The 20556-nt window shown below is 39.6% G+C and overlaps 1 protein-coding gene across 1 annotated transcript; it reads left to right on the forward strand.

Annotated features, from left to right (window-relative positions):
• The first annotated feature begins 12 nt into the window (after window positions 1-12).
• Window positions 13-8166, forward strand: LOC115685127 (extensin-1-like). The gene is made up of 2 exons (XM_030610147.1): window positions 13-81; window positions 6799-8166. Exons 1-2 carry the CDS (start codon window positions 13-15, stop codon window positions 8164-8166), a joined length of 1437 nt encoding a protein of 478 aa, XP_030466007.1.
• The last annotated feature ends 12390 nt before the right edge of the window (window positions 8167-20556 follow it).

Here is a 20556-nt window from a genome sequence, read left to right on the forward strand (position 1 = left end):
GTCCCACTAGTAATGGCTTTGGTGCGGGTAGGGGAGGTTGCAGGCGGTGGGTGGCAGTGGCGGCCAGTCTTAGGTGAAATGGTAAGTTTTTGTGGGGAGTGGTGAGCCATTAGAGCTAGTACGGTCTTCTTGGCTCTTTTTGTGAATAATGCTTTTTTCCTCTAATTATTCACGATTTTCGATGTAACGCACTAATTGTAAGTTTTAGAAATTAAGTATGCAAATTTATATGAGAGTTGAACTTGAAGATGGTTTTTGCAACTATCCTACAACTGGACCAGATCGGTCCGGCGAATTCTTCTCCTCTCGAATGCCAGGCCTAATTATTTTCTATGGACCTATTTACATGCTGGGAAGACCATCTTCTTACATGCTATTTGGAACACTTGACTTTGGTTGGAATAAATGTCTTTCAACAGGAGTATTATATTGTTCCGTATCTCAAAAGAAGTGTCAACAAGATATCGATAATGAAATTACCGATTACCTGATGTTCCTGTAACTTATTGGTAACTCAACATCATTTTTATAAATCATGAAATCTTTATGGTGGTTTACAAATTTGCAACTTTTATTCCTTCCTTTTCTTTTACCAAGGATTTACATTTACAAACACCTTTTTGAATCTATTGATATAAAATTTGAATTTTTACAAAATTTTTTCGATTATGTTACTGGATCGTTTTGAGTTACCAACTATAATTTCAGTTACCTGCCAATATTTATTTGGTTTCTTTTTATTCATCAACTTTTGTTATTGCTTATTGACTTTTGTTCTTTCTTACGAAAACCTTTTATTTATCAATCTTATTTGAACTTACAACCTTCATATGTGTGACTTACCAACATTTCTCCCATTAGTATACCAACTATTTTTGTTTTACCAGCTCTTATTTGAGTTTCTTCCCGACCTGTTTTCTAAAACATTTACCACATTTTCTCCTATCAATTCGCAAATTCATATTTGCGTTACGTATCAATGTTTATTTGTGTTTTTTTTTAATTACCAACTTCTCTTATCTCGGAGAGAAAGACTTCTCTTATCATTTACACCTTTTATTTCATTTCTTCCCAACAGATTTTATTTATCAAGTACAACTTATATACCTTGCTTTTTAAGTTACCAACTATTTTTGTATTAGTAATTCTTTAGTTAGTCACCAACGTTTATTTTGTAATTTTACTAATGAAATTCTCTTATCTTTTACAAAGAAAGTTCTTATGTATTACCAATTTTTGTTTACATTTCTTACTAATGCCTGAAACTTACCAACTATCATATCAGATTACTAACCTTTATTTGAGTGAATTATCAATGCTATTCCCACTTAAATAACCGAATTGAAAGTTGGTAAATAAAAAAAACCAAAGAAATATTGGTAACTAACTCAAATGATTGGTACCCTAAAGCTATTTAATAACTTAATTAGAGAAAAGTTGGCATAACACTTATAATTTAAGTTAGTGATTTGACACAAAATGAGAAAGTTTCAAAGTAGAAGTGGTCACGCAGCGTGACAATTCATCTAATTTTTAAGCAATGGGAATTACAATTGGTCATTCTTTATTAACATTTCATAATGGTTTACTTTCTTGCTGCTACTCTTTAATAAATATCCGTAAAATTCTGAATACTGACATGCACACAACGATAATTATAATGAACTAACAATATCTTGGTCCTTGTTTATGAGCTATATACTTGCGGAAAGTCAACTGTGATTAAGAAAGTTGAAAATCGAAAAAAACAAACCAAAATGATCATTTTTCTTCAATTTCCATCCGCAAAATTTTGAATGTTCACATATACACAACAAAAATAAAAATGGACTAAGAATGTCTTGGTCATTGCATATGAGCTATAATATTACAGAAAATCATTTGGGATTAATAAAATTGAAAATTAAAAATAATAAACCAGAATGATCAGTTCTCTTCAATTTTCATTCGTAAAATTCTGAATGTCCACATATACCAATAATAATAAAAATGAACTAAGTTTAGCAAAAATAAAAAATAAATACGGACTAAGAATGTCTTGTTCCTTGCTAATTGTTGACACCTAAATTTTGGCGACCCAGTTAGTCATTTATTGCATAGAAAATTAGGGATCGATCCGGGTCCCTAGAAAAAATTAGTTAAACTGCATATAAATTAGGAGCATTTGCATATAGTAATAGGCTCATATAATTGCATTTTCCTTGGACTAACGATAGATGGACTTAAGCGCTAGATTAAGGAGGATTGATCTCGTGATTAAATTTGCGATTTCGTCACCGAATTCTTGGCAAATAAAAGCAATCGACCTGATATTCATATGTGAAAGATGTGATTGTTTTCGTGCTGGCAAATCTATAAAAGGACAAAAAAAAAAGGAAAGAAAAGAAAATGCTCTTGGTTCAAGCAAGGAGAAAAAATGGACAGCATATATTCGGCTCGGCAGAAAGAGATACATGACCTCAATCAAATAAGATATTCGCATGGAATCAGTCAACCAGGGAAAGAAATAATTGATTGGGAAAAAGAATATATGAGAAGGTCGGTTCCTATACAGTATAAATAGACCATCGCTTAGCCAAAAGGGGGCTTTTCTTTTGGGTCTGACCACATACAATAAAAAGCACAAAAAGAGAGAGTAGTTTTTTAGGCTTTTCCCTGCGTGTGAGACACAAGGCGCGTTCAACACATTGAAGAAGATGCCAAGAGGGGTCTCCACCAAACAGACAAAGAGCTTAAGGAGGAAGAAAAGCAAGAATTCTCTCTATTTGCTTGCATAGCAACGGTTCTGACAGTGCTCCATCGTTGCCACGATCGTATTAGCTCCTGCACTGCTGCCACTTTGTCGTGCTTTGCCACATTCTGTCGCTCTTTCCTCGCTCCGCTCGTAGCTCTACCGAGACACCACGTTTTCCAGCGAGTCTTAGTCACGCTTGACAAGCTCCAATCACGAACTCGGTAACTTGGTTCCAGGAGAACTTCCAGCGAGCGACGATCCTTTTGCGGCACCGCGTTCAGCCACATCAAGCCGTGACTCCCCTGGCGTGACCTGCATCGGGAGTCTTGCACCGCCTCAATTCCTGCCGAGTATTCACCGGATACTCACCAAGCCGAGGTGTTAGGTTTTCTGTTTTACAGGCTATTCAGAATATTCGAGTCGCTATTTGCGAGTCTCTTTGAGCCAGGCCATCAACGAGCATACACCGTCGGCTATCCTCCGAGCCTCGTCTGCAAGTCGTGAACCGGTCCGATTCCGATAAGATTATGCGTGTCCAAATTAGGTAACGATCTTATCCGATTTGATATAAATTGTTTAATTGCTTAATTCGGATAGATTTTGTTATCTAATTGATTTGATTGAGATTTTAGGAATTATCCAATTAGGGCTATTGATTGAGTCGATATAATTACTAATTTGTTCCGTAAAGATTTTGGATCATTATTTTAATTAATTCGACTTAATATTTGGGTAATTGTTGTGCCTAAAGATTGCGGTAATCTCTAATTTAATCTGCAAGATGATGGGTTATTTTTCAGATTATCGTAATCTTTGATTTGAGATTTTTGCGGATTACGTGTGCGGATTTGGTGAATATTATCTTGTGATGAGTGCTTATCCTTTGCTTGATTGTTTCCATAAAAGAAAATACCTAAAATATCTTAGAATAGATTATATTCTTCTCTTAGATTTAATCACTTGTTTAGATTAAGACATTCATTTATTTCGAATTTTAATAAAAATACCAAAAATATCATATGCATGTCATAGAGGTTGCATGTTAGGAAATCGCATGTCATGCAGATTAGACTTCATTTCAAGATAAAATAAAATCCAAAAAATATTTGATTGTTTTGGTGTGACCAATTTATTTATTTTCTTACAATTTGCTTGTTTTGTTATTTTAGTGTTAATTTCATTGACTGCGCACTCAATGATCACCTCTTGATGTTAGTGGATAAGTTAAAATTAATTCAAGCTGCCTGCAAAATATTTTTTTGAAAATAAAAGAGAAAAGGTACCGAAAGGGATTTAGAGTAATCTAGCGTAACTAAGTCCCTGAACTTTGGTTCGTAGGAGTAAAGTAAATCTCCCAATACTTTACTTGGGTTTCTAATCTACTCACCAAAAAATAGATTAGTAGACTCCTAAATGAAAATGATTTACATATTAAGAACTTGAACCAAGTTACAAATTGATATGGGCTTGGGAGAGCCCGAGCTAGGTTTAGGCTTAGTAATCCATTAGCTAACCCCTAGGTGATGCCACCCGCGGTGGTAAGGTCGCGACACTAATGTTGCTGTATACTTGCGGAAAGTCAACCGTGAAGTTAAAGATTGAAAATTACAAACTAAAATAATCAATTCTTTTCAAATTTCATCCACAGAATTCCGAATATTCACCTGTGCGCAACCATAATAAGAATGTCTTGGTCCTTAAATACGAGTTATATACTTGCAGAAAGTCAACTGTGATTAAGAAAGTTATAAATTCAAAATAACAAACCAAAATAAAATAAAATAAAATAAAATAAAATATTATTCTTGTCCGCAAAATTTTGAAAAATCCCACGTACGCATCAATAATAAAAATGGACTAAGAATGCTCTCGGTCCTTGTATACGAGCCATATACTTGACTAGATACAAGCATAAGCTCAGCTCCCCAAGGCATGTGGTGAAGTTCCTTTCCCAGTTTCTTTGTACCTACCAAAAAATTAAATAAAATTTCATTCTGATCGCAAGTCATTTCGAGGGAGTAGCTGTTGCATTATTGATAATATTTAATTTTAAAAACTCAATGATTATATAAGTGCAATTCATTATTAATTTGATACTTTAGTCTACGTATCACAAGATCTACTCCCAAAACGATAACCCCGTGATTAAGAAATTTGCTCCATTTTCACCAAAAACATTTCTTTATGATGGGTGGTTCCCGGGGTTTGCTGTTCTTGTGACGGTCTCTCCTATATTTAACTGATTTATTATTCGACATTATTAGAATTATTAATTTGATTAAGAGATTATATTTATTGTGTTTTTGGCCATGTGAGAATAGATCTGATGAATCATCACAAAAATAAATAGAGAGAAAAATCCAAAAGTCACACCCTGAATATAAGCAGATGCATGATTCATCAATTTTCACTAGAAATAACAAATTGAATGACAAATTGTTTGAAAAGGAAAAAAAAGCAACTTGGTCTTTCCATTCCATCAACTCCATTACCGAGAATTTTAGACTAATTTGGAAAAGAGAATATTCAAGGCTGGCAAGCTTGTCATCTCAACCCCCACCGACATGTTAGCGGCCAAGAAATTTGTTCCCACGATGTATGCACAACTAGGCAATGTGGCACTAACTGTGCAGAGGTTTGCTCACGAACTGAATTGAACTCACAAAAAAAAAAATGGGGACCGATTAACCATTAGGCCAGTTGCCTTGGTGGCCACTTTGTGTCCACCAAAGAATATATAAAACATCATCATGATTACAAGTCACATTAGAGGGAGTAGCTGTTGCAATATTAAAGCATTTAATTATTAAAAACTCAATAATGATATAAGCGTAAGTGGGTATTAATTGATACCTTACAGTACATATCAAGTCCACCAAAAGGACTTCTCATGAATAAGAAATTGCTCCATTTTTTTTACGAAAAACATTTCTTTATGATCGCTGAATGCGGCGGGCTGTACTTGTCACGATCTCTCCTATACTTAACTGATCATTATTCGACATTATTAGAATTATTAATTTGATTAGGAGATTATATTTATAGTGTTTTGGCCATGTGAGAATAGATATGATAAATCATTGCAAAAAAAATAGAAAGAAAAATCCAAAAGTCACACCCCGAATGTAAGCAGATGCATGATTCCCACCTCCTCTTTGTAAGAAAACAACGTTGGATTTGTCTTATGTGGGATTTTTAATCTGTCGATTACACTGCATGCAGAATCTATCCATCTGAAGGTGAAGTGTTTTCCTAGTATATTACACTGCTAATCCTAGGTTTTAATACAATCTCATGCGAAGTTAAAACATTCACTTTCATGGCCCTCCACAGCAATCACGACAAGATATAGAAGATAGAAATTAAATGGCAAAAACAGAATAGGTGTAGCTTGTGATAACACTGCCTTTGGTTGAAAAGAATGCTTTCGATTTCGATTTTTATTGACATCAATGCGAAGACACCTTGGTTTTTAGTTTTTTGCTTTAGACAGAATGTATCGGTACCTTATTTTGCTAGCAGTTTTCAGTAAAAATAGCAAATGGTATGCCAAATTATTTTAAAAGAGGAAAAAAAGCAACTTGGTCTTTCCATTTCATCAAGTCCATTACTGAGCATTTCATAATATTTTGGAAAACAAGGAATAGCCGACGTTGGCGAGCCTGTCACCAACACTTCACCAACATGTTGGCAGCCAAGAAATTTGTCCACACAACGTATGCGCAGCTAGGCAACATAGTACTAACCGTGCAAAGTTTGCTCACAACCCGTATCAAACTCGCAAAAAGAGAAAAAAAGGTGATCAATTAACCATTAGGCCAACCGCCTTGGTGACCACTAGGGCTGCGAATGATAACTATTTTGTTTTTATTTTTCTGTTCCAGAAACATGTTTGGAACAGAAATCCATTTGGTAACGCAATTTTATTTTTCTATTTCGGGAATAAATTTTGATTTCAAAAATAGGTTTGGAATAGAAATGAAAAGTTAAAATTTTCTACTTTTCTATTTCTGGAACAGAAATAAGAAGTTAAAATTTTTCTCATTGCTCGCCCTCACTACTAGCCGGCTGCTCATCCACTGCCTATCGCCGCGCCGGCCGCCGCCTCCCGCCATTCGCTGTCTCTCGCCACCGGTCGCTGTTCACCGTCCACCGGCCACTGTCTTCCATCGCCGGCGGCACTCCTCCCGCCTCCCGCCTCCCGCCGCCTGCCTCCCACCGTCGGCCACCATCTTCCGCCGCCGGCCGCCCTCCTCCAGCTATCATCTGCCTCCAGTCGCCATCTGCCTCCCACTGTCTGCCCCCGCTGCCCGCTGTCCACTAGCTACCATCTCCTGCCGCTGGCTACCCTCCTCCCGCCGCCAGCCGCCATGGGCCCCCACTCGCCGTCCAACGACCATTGTCTCTCGCCGCCGACTACCCTCCTCCTGTTGCCGACTCCCACCATTTGCCGTCTCTTGCCGCCGATTGCTATCTCTCGCTGTTGGCCGCTGTCTCTCACCGCCGACTGCCCTCCTCCCGCCGCTGGCCGTAGTGGGCCACCAGCAGCAGTGGGCCACCACTCGCCGACCACCAGCCATCGTCTCCCGTCGCCGACCACTCTCCTCTCGTTGCCGCTCGCCTCTCGCCATTCGCTATCTCTCACCGTCGGCCGCTCGCCTCTCGCCATTAGCGGTCTCTCACCGTCGGCCGCCCGTCTCCCGCCATTCGCCGTCTCCCGCCGTCGGTCGCCGTCCGTCGTCCACTGGCCACCATCTCCCGCCGCACTCCTCCCACCGCCTCCCTCTTCCCACTGCCGGCCGATGCTCGCCGTCCACCAGCCACTGTCTTTTGCTGTCGGCTGCCCTCCTTCCGTCGCCGTTCGCCTCCCGCCATTTGTCGTCTCCCGTCACCAGTCGCCGGCCGCTGTCCACCGGCCATCGTCTCTCGCCGCCGGCTCGCCTCCTGCTGTTGCTCGCCTCCCACAGCTAGCCGTCGTGGGCCGCTGCCCGCCTCCACTGGCCACCGTCTCCCGCTGCCAGTCGCCCTCCTCCCGTCGCCACCCGCCTCCTGCCATTTGCCATCTCTCGCCGCCGACTGCCGGCCACTGTTCACCGGCCACCTCCTCACACCGACCTCCTCACGCCACCGACCTCCTCCCACGGCCGACCATCTTCTCTCACCGCCGATCGCCCTCCTCTCACCGCCATCTACCTCCATCGCCGGCCGCCGTGGGCCACAGCCCGCCTCCCCCTGCCGACCACCGTAGGTCGCCGCCCGTCATCCACTGGCAGCCCTCCTCTCGTTGCTGCCCTCCTCCCATCGCCAGTCGCCTCCAACCGCCGTCCTTTGCACTGGCCGCGATGTCGTTCGCCACCGCCTCCCCCCGCCTTCCACCGCCCGTCGTTTGCTGCCACCGGTCGCCGCCTGCCGTCCACTCGCCAGCCACTTGAGAGGGAGAAATTTTATGCCGTTATCAAACAAATTTTTGTTTTGGAAACATAAATTTTGTGTTGTTATCAAACGTGATTTTTTGCTCAGAAACTTGTCTAGGAACATAAATAGAAAAATCAATTTCTGGCCAAAAATTGATTTCTGAAACAGAATGATTATCATTCGCAACCTAGGTCACCCTATTATTGATGCACAAATCCGGGAAAAACAAACTTCTAGAGTGCGTATCTCATCGCTTCGACAATTTTTTTGAACAACATTTCTTTTGATTCTGCATAATTTTTCAAGAGGAATCTCATGAAATATACAAAGTGTCTAGAAAATTGGAGGAATCAAGCTTTTAAAACGTGTCTCATGTTATTTGTCCTGTTGCAAGAAGTTTGAGAGTGCAAAACTTCTACAGCGCGTATCTCATCGATCCAACAACTTTTTTGGACGATATTCTTTTTTATTTTGCATAACTTTTGCAACAATTTTGAGAGGACAAAATTTCCAATGTGCATATCTCATCACCTCGACTACTTTTTTGTGCGAAATATCTTTGATTCCGCATAACTTTTTGAGAGGAATCTCATGAAAAATATGAAATTTCTAAAAAATAATAGGAGGAATCAAGCATTGTACTGGACTATATGTCTAAAATGTGCACGCCGCGAATAGAAAAGTCTCGTGACCTTATTTTGTGAAGACTCTTAAATGCTCAAGTTAGTATTCACTAATGTCGAGACACGTGCAACACGCATGCAAAGAACATGGATCATTTTATGCATGAGGAAGGGGATGAAATGGGGTTATAAGAGGTATACTAGTCATACCTTCTAACGTCCTTTTAGCATTTAATCTAGGGGTTATTTGGAACCAATCCATTTTCTTTTAGGGTTAATATCACGAAAAACCTCAAACTAGTATATATGTGATAAATTTGCCCCAAATTAATTTTTTGACCACAAAAAACTCTAAACTAGTGCTCTTGTGATAAATTTACCAAAAACTAATTTTTTGACCACTAAAAACCTCAAATTAGTACATTTATGACAAATTTACCCTCTGTCAAATCGAATTAATACCACGAAAAATCACAAATCGATACACCTAAACTGGTATATCCGTCAACTGTCACATGTCATTCAACTCAGAAATTTGACGGTAAAATTTTATGGAAACTAACAAAGGGTAAATTCGTCACAGGTGTACCAGTTTGAGATTTTTTGTGGTCAAACAATTAGTTTGGGATAAATTTATCACATGTGTACCAGTTTGAGGTTTTTCGTGGTATTAACCTTTCTTTTATGAAGAAATGAAAGAGTGAGATAAAGAGCGGTTTTAAATTAATAGATAGAAGACATATTTCATGAGGAAAATATCCCATGTCTTTGTCCATTCATATCTGCTAAAGTATTCGGATTACAGGTGAAAAGATTTAATTTTGTAAATCATGTATTATTTCTTGGTGAAAAGATCATGTATATATTTTGTATTAATCATGTATTAATTATGGTGCCCCTATGTATTAATCAACGGATTGGCAATGTTGCAATTTTTTCTAGTTGCAATGAAAGACAGAACGTGGGCCAGTGAAACTTATAACATAGAACACAGATGGAGGACGCCATTTTTGGCTGATTGTATAGATGGTGTGGTTTCGGACCTGAGCATATCCTTAAAAGGCTCAAGGGAAGATATGGGAAGAAACTTCTCGATATGGTGGAGGAATCTTTCCATAAGCTCTTTCCGTATTCCTTTTCTCTTGAAAAGAAAAATACAGGGAGGGAACTTATGGTCTTTTAGGTGGGGAATGTAAACTCTACGTCAGGTTCGATTGGCTATCGCCGGGTAGCGTAATATATTATTAATTCTTGATGAAAAGATCATGTATATATTTTGTATTCATCATGTATTAATTATGGTGCCCCTATGTATTAATCAATAGATAGGCAATGTTGCAATTTTTTCTAGTTGCAATGATAGAGAGACCGTGGGTCTGTGAAACTTTTAACATGGATCACGGACGGAGGGCGCCATTTCTGGCGGATTGCACATATGTTGTGGTTAACTTTATGGAGCGAGACAGAACATCATTAAATCACCTCGTGAAAGCTGGCTCAGATTTAACCTTTTACGTACAATCGGGATCTCTTGTTGTCAGTTGCAGACAAAATACACGACTCGTCGAAAAGGAACCAGAGATTGTTGTTTCTTGAAATGTCACTGTTCGAGAAAGCAATCAGTATTTTGTCAGTGTGTGTTCTTCGGATAATCCCCAAGTGGGGATTATGGGAAGGTATGGCTTGGCTCCAATGTTGAAAATTGTCATCTACGTCCGGCCATATACGTGTACTACGTTGGAAAAAGAATCTAGGTGGTTGTACCAAAGTGTCGGGTGTCGGAAATATCACAAATTTGATTCGTTAGATTATCACATTGTGCTGATAGATAACTTTTGCAAGACCCCGAACTATTGTGACGCGTTTCTAAGCAGTGCCAAAGCGGATGGGGCATGATCAAATCGAATAATAGTGTGTCAATGGCCAACCAAGATTGGACTACCTGTTCGCTCGTTTTACGACGATGAATATCCTTTACCGAAATTTCGATCTTCGGTTTTTATTAAGGTAGGTTCTGTGGTTTGACTACTAGGAGAGTTGCAGTGAAACGTAAAGTGTAATACAGGATTGTATGGAATGGATAGAAATCTGATGGATTGAAAATGGATCTGGACTAAACAAAGTTTCAAGCTACGTTACAATACTCCTACGAAAGCTGTAAATGACTCGAAAGTTAACTAGAGCTACAAGAAGCTGTAAATACAAGAAGTAAAGATGCATAGGAAACTAAAGTGCAGATAAGCTTGAGTGTTTTTGCATTATTGTTAGTCGTGTCCTTCTTCTTTGTTTCCTCTGAGTATTTGTATCTCCCCCTGTCCTGCAACTGCTCGTCGGTTACTTCCATGTTTTCAAACTTTGAATATTTTGGCGCTTCCAATAACTGCCTTTCTAACCACGTTTTTTTTTTAGTTTTGTTGTCCGCCAAAACTTGATCTCAACCGCTAAGAAGATTTCAAATCTGGACAAGTAACTTCCCATAATATGCTCGTGCTCACTATCCCCACTTCTGCTCGTAACTTCTTGCTGTCGTGATTTACGTGATTGGACTGTGATTCTTCAGTGCATTCTCGAAGCGCGAACCTCCCGAATTTCTGGAAAGTGTCGTTATCCTGAGGTATAAATATTCCAATGTCCCGAACTATAACTCTCCATATTTCGGTAAGTATACATATTTTCATCAACTACCGAATTCGGGACACGATACCATTCACACTTGCTTCTCAACATGTTTTTGAATTTGGTCTAGACGTGTTTCGGCAAATGGTTGATTTCCATTATACACCATATTCGGCATTAAAGCCGATTCGGCACTTATGCCGATTCTTATTTTGGTGTCAACATATGCCCCCTTTTAAAAGAATTAAAAGAACTTTTAATTCTTTTAAATGCCGAAAGAAAAGACACTTACGTTTTATTATTGCTGTCGCTTCGTCACCTCACTTCGCGCGCTTTGCCCTTTCGTCTTCAAAACCTTCTTCTAAAAATCGTTCCTTTCCTCGTGCCCTTGCATTCTCACTTTTTCGACTCTCTGCAACTTCTCGATTCTCTGCATTCTCTCTCGATATTCATCTGAACTCAATGGCTTCCAAGGCTTCCAAGGAGCAAACTTTTTCTTTTTCTGCATCAGATGCTCTTGATCGCTACCATATATTCCGAGATTCTGAAGATTTCAACGAAGAATTTCATCTGTTCTCCGTGGAGAACGATTTCGAAGATTCTTTCATCCTTGGTCTAGCAGTGCACAATCAGTTCTCTGTTCTAAGGTGCCTATCAAGCCACTTCCCACGTCATCAATTTGAAGTGCTTCCAGTCCACGAGTCATCTATTTTGGCATATCAGTGGCATTCTCGTCCACCTCGCCTTAGGGCTTTTTCCGTCTTTGAGCCAGACTTCTACCAGTGGTATCTTCGACTCCTCCCTTTTAAGGGTCCCCTTTGGGATACCCTTTCAATTCATAATGCTCTGTGTCTTAGCTGTTTTGATTACCATTTGAATCGTGAGCTAATCGGAGCATTATCTTGCTTTTGGTCGCCTTCCACTAATTGCTTCTTTTTCCTCTTCTCTCCTATGTCGGTAACTTTGCTTGATGTATACTGCCTCACTGGGCTCTCTCCTTTGGGTATAGACTCATCTACCCTGTCTCCCGATTCTCGCTCAATATTTGGTAAATTATCTGATTCTGAAATGGCCTATGGGGCATTCATAAAAAGTACTTCAAAAAGGAGAGTGTAGTTACCGACGAGGAGCATACTGCTTTTCTTTTATACTGGCTCTGTAAATTCCTTTTCTGCCATCCCATAGTTAGGATTTCAAATGATTTCGTTGTTGTTGCTTCCACTCTAGCATCAGGGACCTCACTGGCTCTAGGCAAAACCATGTTAGCCTTGTTATATCGGGGTTTAGCCCATGCTTCCTCCTCCATTGCTTCAGAAGAAGTTAATGGAGTTTTTGGTGGTCCTCTGTGGCTTCTTCAAGCATGGGCGGCTTTCTATTTCCCTGCCTGGTTTTCTAAGGACCAAGTTATTCAGCCCCTTTCGATCTCCATTCCTGACCATCCAGTTTGTCAGGCCTTGAGTAGGAAATTAATCTCTGTTGCCGAAGAGCCATCTTCTTATCTTCGGTATTTTATTTCTCAAATCTATTCTGCTGAGGAGAACCCATATTCCTTCACTCCTTTCTTCGTTTCCCAATTCAAGTCCTACCTCCCTGCTTTCCAGAAGAATAGGAGTGACTTTTGGCGAACCGTTCGACTTCCGTTGATCTTCCCTGTAAGATTTTCAACAAAAGGCGATTTGTTCTGGTTTTGAAATTTACTCTCCCCAATACTGTGCCAGACAGCTTGGGCTAATTCAAGGGGTTCCTGTTCCAGCCCTGTATACCTTTTCTTATGCTTCCTTTGACAAAATATCCTGCAAGCTAAAAGATAACCAACCTTTTATTGAATTGACCACACTGGTTCGGGGTGTTTATTGATTGTTTCATGTTGTCGAGTTCATTGGATATCCCAACCGTTTTTCAGCCGATTTTGACCTCTGGTGGGATGGTTATCGAAAGACCGTATTTTCAGATTCTCTGGATCAAATTCTCCTGAAGATAAAGGATGCTATTCCTCTCACATTGTCAAAAACAATCGAAGCTGCCAATGTACCTTCAACCAAACCAGCAGAGACTTCTAAAGGTAACTTGATTCTGCTTTTCCATATCCATGTATTTTGTTTGATACTCAACTTCCAATCTAACTTTTTATTCTTATAGTGAGTAAGAAAAGGAAAGCTTCAGACTCACCTGCTCCTGCTCCAAAGAAAGTACCAGCAAAACACAAGGTGAGGAAAGTACTTATTCGATCCTCAGAGTCACCTCTAGAGAGCTCTCCCTCAATGAGTCAATCTCCAGAACCCACACTACGAGCCATGATAAAGCCACGCACACCAAAAGGTAATCCTCAGGCTTCACTTTTGGAGATTATTACAGCCTTAACTTGTTTATCTTCTGATTAATCCAGGAACTCTTAAGACCTATCAGCCCCGTGCTGCTTCTCCAGTTTCTCTTCCTGGCAAGGCTCCTACTCCACCAGCTTCCAATCCTTTACCACTGATTCTTGCTCCTTTGTCAAAGGCTGAATCAATTCAAGAACCACCTTCTGTTCCACATCTGAAAGAGAGTATACCGCCAAAGGATACTCTTACCCCTGCTATAGGATCTGAAAAATATTTTTCTTCGTCTTTCATCGGTAAATATTATTATCTTTTGTCTGATTCAAGATTTTATGCTGTTGTCTAACATACATAGGCCAACATTTGCAGTTACTGATGAGAACATTCCTGTTCTTCAAGAAACTTCAATTTCTAAAGAAGCATCAAATGTACCACTACTTGTAATTACCGATGAGCCTATCCCCGTGCTTCAAGAGACTCCAATTCCTGAAAGAGCATCAAGTGTGCCACTACTAATAATTACCGATGAGCCCATCCTTGTGCTTCAAGAGACTCCAACTTCTGAAAGAGCACCAAGTGTACCACTACCTGCAGTCACTGATGAGCCTCAAGAGACCTCAATTCCTGAAAGAGCATCAAGTGTACCACCTGCTACTTATACAATTACTGTTTTGCCTCCCTCCACATCTCAGGCTGTGCCTAGTCCACCTGCCGATATAGAATCTTTTCTCAAGCTGAACAGGTAGAACTGGAAAGGATATTAGCAGGTACTCATCCTAGCTCTTCTACAGCTCCTGATTCTCCAGAGTCCTCAACTTTATCAATATCAGCCGAAATTCCTAGAGAAATAGCCAAAGCTAAATGGGAAAAGCTCCTTAACTTTTTGGAACCTGGCTATGGAAAGTTGATCAATAACTCTGATAAGGAACGCCAAGCAAGGATTCTCCTCTAGGAAGTGTGTTCTGGTAATCCATCCTTTATTTTATCTAAGCCTTTCCAGGATAAGATGGATCTCTTTGCTGTTGGCTTTGTGGATGCTGTGAGCACAATAAGAGTCAACCTTGATCAGCTTCCTCACCTTCTTTTTGGGGAAAACCGAGGACTGGCAATCCAAGATGAGCTAGCCCATAAGCGTAAAGATGCTCGTCTTTTCTACAACAATTTCAAAGTTGAAGAGAGCAAACTTTAGCGCTTGGAGACCAGGAAAGAAGAGCTTGAGGCAGAGCTGAGGATGGTGAATGCTCAATTGGAAGAACAGAAGCTCACAGTTTCAACTTTCTGTCCTACACTCAGACGCAAAATGAAGCAATGTCGGGAGTTGGAGAAAGAATTTGATGCTACCATTGGAGTGGTCAGAGTCCATGAAAAGAAGAGAGTTGAGATCATGGATGAAAACTATAGGCTTGAGACTGAATTGAGAGACTTTGTAATCGAGGCCAAAACTCTGTTGGCCAAATGGCAATGAATTGAAAGTCTTGCTTGCTGGATTTTGATCTCCTTTACATTCACTCAATATCCCGATGACACAAACTCCCGATGCTGTACTCTGTTCACATCAATAATTTAATCCTCTTGCTCAAAGTTTAAACTTAATCTCGATTCGGCTTCTTTGACATTTAAACCAACTCAAAGAAAATTACTCCATTGCAACTTTCATAACTTAAAGGTCAAATAATAACCTTCCATTTTGCTTATCCTCTCTGGAATTACTAACTTCAAAGATAACTGTTTGTCCATATGCATAAACCACGTTCTGCCTCTATCTTAGTTCCCAAAAAGAACTCTGGCGCACTACTACCCACGATCTGCTCCATATCCTTTACCTTTATAACTGCCCAGGCTACCAAATCTTTCCTGGAAACTCACAGTCCTGTTCATGATGTCTTCACATGGCTCTTCATCCCAATTGCTTTTTTGGTCTCGATCAAGACATCACATTTCCTATGAAGGTAAATTTTCCATTGAACATTACCAGATTTGGGCTTTGACAACTATCTAACATGGACAACTTGTTTATTCCACTATCTAGGTGATCGGTCCTTATGGAAGCGACTGCACGAATTACTATCTAAAGGACATCATGCTTTATTATTGAATTACAAGCATAAGATAGAAGTTACCGATTTGACCAACTTTTTTAGATCCAAAGTGTTTCTGTCTGCGGATTCTGGCTTCTTGGATCTGGTTTGGGAGCTATGCTCTTTATTCCCTGCTAGTTTTGATGAATTCGAACATAATGTGAGGGAAATTTGGAATTTAGAGCATATTATTGTGGAAGCTGACGCCCTTCATCTTCAAGTTGAGGAAGAATCTTCCCGATTACGATATTCCAAAGAGAAATATGCTCAAGCTCAGGACTCCTGTACTCAAGCTCAGGACTCCTGTTGAGATGACACGTCAACTTCTCAATTTCCTTTCTAATCATCATCATGTGGAGCGGAGGATACTCAGAGATGAAATTTCCCGTGTCAAGTCTATGGTTGAAGTTGCTTCAAACAAGTATAGGCAATTGCTTCAAGAAGCTTGGGAGAAGTTTGAAATTGTCCGCTTTCATTCTCGTTGCCTGGAATAGCTCGAGGGACAACAATCCAAACTCCATCAGGATCTTGCTTTGCATTCTCATCATGTAGCTCAAAACCTCAAACTTGTTAATGACTTGCAGACCTTTGTGACCAAGATTAGAATGTACTTTCATTTCGAATGAATAGATTAATTTCCTTGTGTTTTCCAGATTGATGGATGATATTTCTTAAAAAATTTCCCATTTATAGAACGTGATAATTCTTTTCCATTGACATCCATCAATCGGTATGCATTCCCACTAAGCACTTCGGTAACCAAATACGGACCTTCCCAATTTGATGACCATTTATCGAATTCCTTGTTTTGGAGGTTGAATGGTAAGATTGCTTTCCACACTAAATCTCCCACAATAAATTGTTTGACTTTAACCCTTTTATTAAAAGCTCTGGCCACTCTTTTCTTTTGTGCAATCAACTGATCCAAAGAAGCCGCACGAACCTCATCTAGCTCATCCAAATTTATGTGCATCCAATCTCTATAATCCTCGGACAACATTTCACTCTGCAATTGGACTCTTAAAGATTGTACTGTTATCTCCATCGGTAAAACTACTTCTTGTCCATATGTAAGCATATAAGGACTGACACCTGTGCTTGATCTTCGTGATGTTCGGTATGCCCACAACGCCGTCGACAGTAAAACATCTCATTTTCTTGGATTTTCTTCCAAATGTTTCTTGATCAGTCCAATAACAACCTTATTAGTTGCTTCAGCTTGTTCATTCGCCTGGGGATAATATGGTGTGGAATAGACCATTTTGATTCCTCTTGATCGTGCAAATTCTATTACTTCACTTCCAGTGAATATTGTTCCTTGATCCGCAGTAATTGACTCAGGCAAGCCAAACCAATGAATTATATTTTCTTCAATAAACTTGACCACAGTCTTTTGTGTAATACTCTTATACGGAATGGCTTCCACCCACTTTGTAAAGTAATCTGTAGCCAATAAAATGTAACTATGCTTATGAGAAGAGGGTGGATAGATCTTACCTATTATGTCCATTGCCCATCCCCTAAATGGCCATGACTTTATGATAGAATGGAGCTCCATAGCAGGTACATGTTGTAACGGTCCATGCTTTTGACACAAAAGGCATGCTTTGGCATAGTTGATACAATCCTGCATCATTGCTGGCAAAAAATATCCATACCTTTTTAATAGCCATCTCATCTTGATTCCTGCTTATTGGGCTCCACATATACCTTCATGTGCCTCTGCCATAACTAATTTCGCATTATCTTTATCAAGACAGCGTAAGAGCAATCCATCTGAGGATTTTCGGTATAATTCTTCTCATAATATAACATATTTCTGGACCTGCATCCTCAGCTTTCGATCTCTTGAATCTGGATTCTTCAAATATTCGATGATAGTTTGTCTCCAATCCTCTTGAACTACTTTACTAACTGCTATCGGTATCTTTCTTTGTTCAATAGAAGGTACCGACAGCGTTATAGTAGTTGTGATGTCTGCCAACTCTTTTGATATTCGGTATCCAGAAGCTACTTGAGCCAACTCATTAGCCTCGAAATTTATGTCTCTTTTAACATGGATTATGTCATACTCTCTGAATTGCTCTAATTGCTTCTTAGCCAAATAGTAATAACCAATCAAATTTTCATTTGAACATTGGTACTCCCCCTTTAACTGTTTCACTACCAATTGTGAATCACCAAATACCTTGATGAACTGTGCTTTCAACTCAATCAATATTCCCAAGCCAATAATTAATGCTTCATATTCAGCTTGATTATTTGAACATTCAAAGTTTAACTTACAGACACACCTTGTAAGTTCCCCATCAGGAGAAATTATTATCAATCCTGCTCCAGCCATACTCTTAGCACGCGATCCATCAAAGTACATAGTCCATGGTAGCACTTGACTGAAGCTCTGCTCATTTTCTTCCATTTGTAAACATGGATATTCGGTAAGAAAATCAACAATGGCTTGGCCTTTTACTGCTTTGATCGGCACATATATCAAATCAAACTCAGACAAGATAAATGCCCACTTGGCTATACGCCCTTTTATAACAGGTCGGGATAGCATGTATTTTATTATATCGATTTTGTCGATCACATGCACTTTAGTTGGCAATAAGTAATGTCTTAACTTCATACAAGCAAAGTATAAAGATAGACATAATTTTTCAATTGCGGTATATCTTTTTTCAACATCAGTTAGTGTTCTGCTCAAATAATATACCGCTTGTTCTTTTCCACTTTCATTTTCTTGTGCCAACATACTCCCGATAGTTATATCGGTAGCCGATAAGTACAATTTCAGTGATTTGCCTGCTTTTGGCGGCACTAATACAGGAGGATTCATTAGATAGGCTTTGATCAAATCAAACGCCTTTTGTTGTTTCTCTCCCCATACAAATTCGTCCTGATTTTTAAGACGCAAAAGCTGTGTCATCGGCTCCATTTTAACAGACAAATTGGCAATGAATCTTCTAAGAAAGTTTATTTTTCCAATCACCATTTGCAATTATTTCTTTGACGTAGGATGGGAAAGCTCTATGATAGCCCTTGCTTTGTTCTTGTCAATTTCGATTCCTCTCTGATTGACTAAAAATCCAAAGAAATTTCCTGCTCGTACTCCAAAGGCGCACTTGGTTGGATTCATCTTCAATTTGTACTTCCTCATCCTAATGAATGCCTGTTCGAGATAATCCAGATGATATTCTTGGGCTGACTTAACCATCACGTCATCAATATAAACTTCTAAGAATTTACCGATCATATCATATAAAATAAAGTTCATTGCCCGCTAGTATGTAGCTCCTGCATTCTTTAATCCGAAAGGTATAACTACCCACTGAAAAGTCCCGATTGCACCAGGACATCTAAATGCTGTCTTCGGGACATCTTCCTTAGCAATAAAAATCTGGTTATAACCCGAATGACCATCCATCAATGATAACATCTCATTTCCCGACGCTGAGTCTACTAACATATCTGCCATGGGCATTTGGTATTCATCCTTTGGAGTGGCATTATTTAGATCCCAAAAATCAATACAAACTCTCAGCTTTCCATTCTTCTTTTTCACAGGGACAATATTTGAAAGCCACTCAACATACCTGGCTGTTTCAATAAATTTAGCATTCGGCAGCTTTTCTATTTCTTCTTTGACTCTATCGACCACATCTGGAGCAAATCTTCTTGCTAATTGTTTATGCGGACGAAACCCTTTCTTGATTGGAAGGCGATGTTCTACAATATCTCTTGATAAACCAGGCATTTCATGATAATCCCATGCAAAGCAATCTTTGTACTCTTTGATCAGATTAACCAATTTGTCTTTCATGTCCCCTTGCAAAAACGTACTTATATACACTGGGCGGAAACAACCAGGCTCTCCTATATCAACCTCTAATAATGGATCTTGAGCCTCCATTGTTCTGTCTTCTTTGACTAGCAACTCTTCCCATTCATCAATACAATCTGAGGCTTCAACATTTTGCTTTGTCATTTCCGCCAAATGTATGAAGTACCTTTCACAAACTTTTTGCAATACGAACTCGTTTTCCATAAAGAATGTGTAATTCTTCTAATGCCAAGCTTGACTTGGGGATCCATTCAGCTTTCATATCCCCGAAGCGGCAATAAGCAAAGGACTGTAGATCTGTCTTTGGTGATTCGACAGCATAACCATCACGTAAACAATCCCGAATGTCAGTCCATCCGATTGAAGCATATCCCGAATCTGCTTCAACATATTCCACTTTCTCGCCATTCCAAAATGCCAATATTTGATGCAAAGTTGATGGTACACACTGATTAGAGTGTATCCAATCTCTTCCAAGCAACAGATTATATGAACCATCAGCCTCTACTACAAAGAAAGTCGTTTTGGACGACCTGGACCCTATAGTTAAATCCAGCACTATTGCCCCCTTGACTTCGGTAACTTCCCCAAGAAAATCAGATAACTGAACATTGGATGGGATGATGTTATTATCATCTTTCCCTAATTTCTTGAAGTATTTGTAAGATATAAGATTCAAAGTAGCTCCAACATCTACAAAGATTTTACCGACAGACCTACCTCTGACCCTTCTTGAAATAATCAAGGATCTTAAATGCTTTGCTTTTTCAGAGGGTACCTTCTCAAACTTGATAGCTTCTTTGCCGAGAAACTGAAATTCTGCCATGGCTGTCTCTTTTTCTGAAATATGTTTGATGTCTTCTTCCACTATCAAATTAGTTCCATACTTCGCTGGAAGTCTAACATGGACCATGTTTATCCGTATTGG

The sequence above is a fragment of the Syzygium oleosum genome, unplaced genomic scaffold (assembly GCF_021117445.2).
Source record: "Syzygium oleosum isolate NSW1041296 unplaced genomic scaffold, Sole_v2.1 Sole_v2.12, whole genome shotgun sequence".
In the NCBI taxonomy this organism is placed as follows: Eukaryota; Viridiplantae; Streptophyta; class Magnoliopsida; order Myrtales; family Myrtaceae; genus Syzygium; species Syzygium oleosum.

Excerpts from the sequence above, each read along its gene's own strand:
- LOC115685127 (XM_030610147.1), top strand. The coding sequence starts at position 13 with ATGGCTTTGGTGCGGGTAGGGGAGGTTGCAGGCGGTGGGTGGCAGTGG. Across the intron at positions 82-6,798 it reads GGCCAGTCTTAGGTGAAATG|CCGGCTGCTCATCCACTGCC; the intron begins GTAAGTTTTTGT and ends CCTCACTACTAG.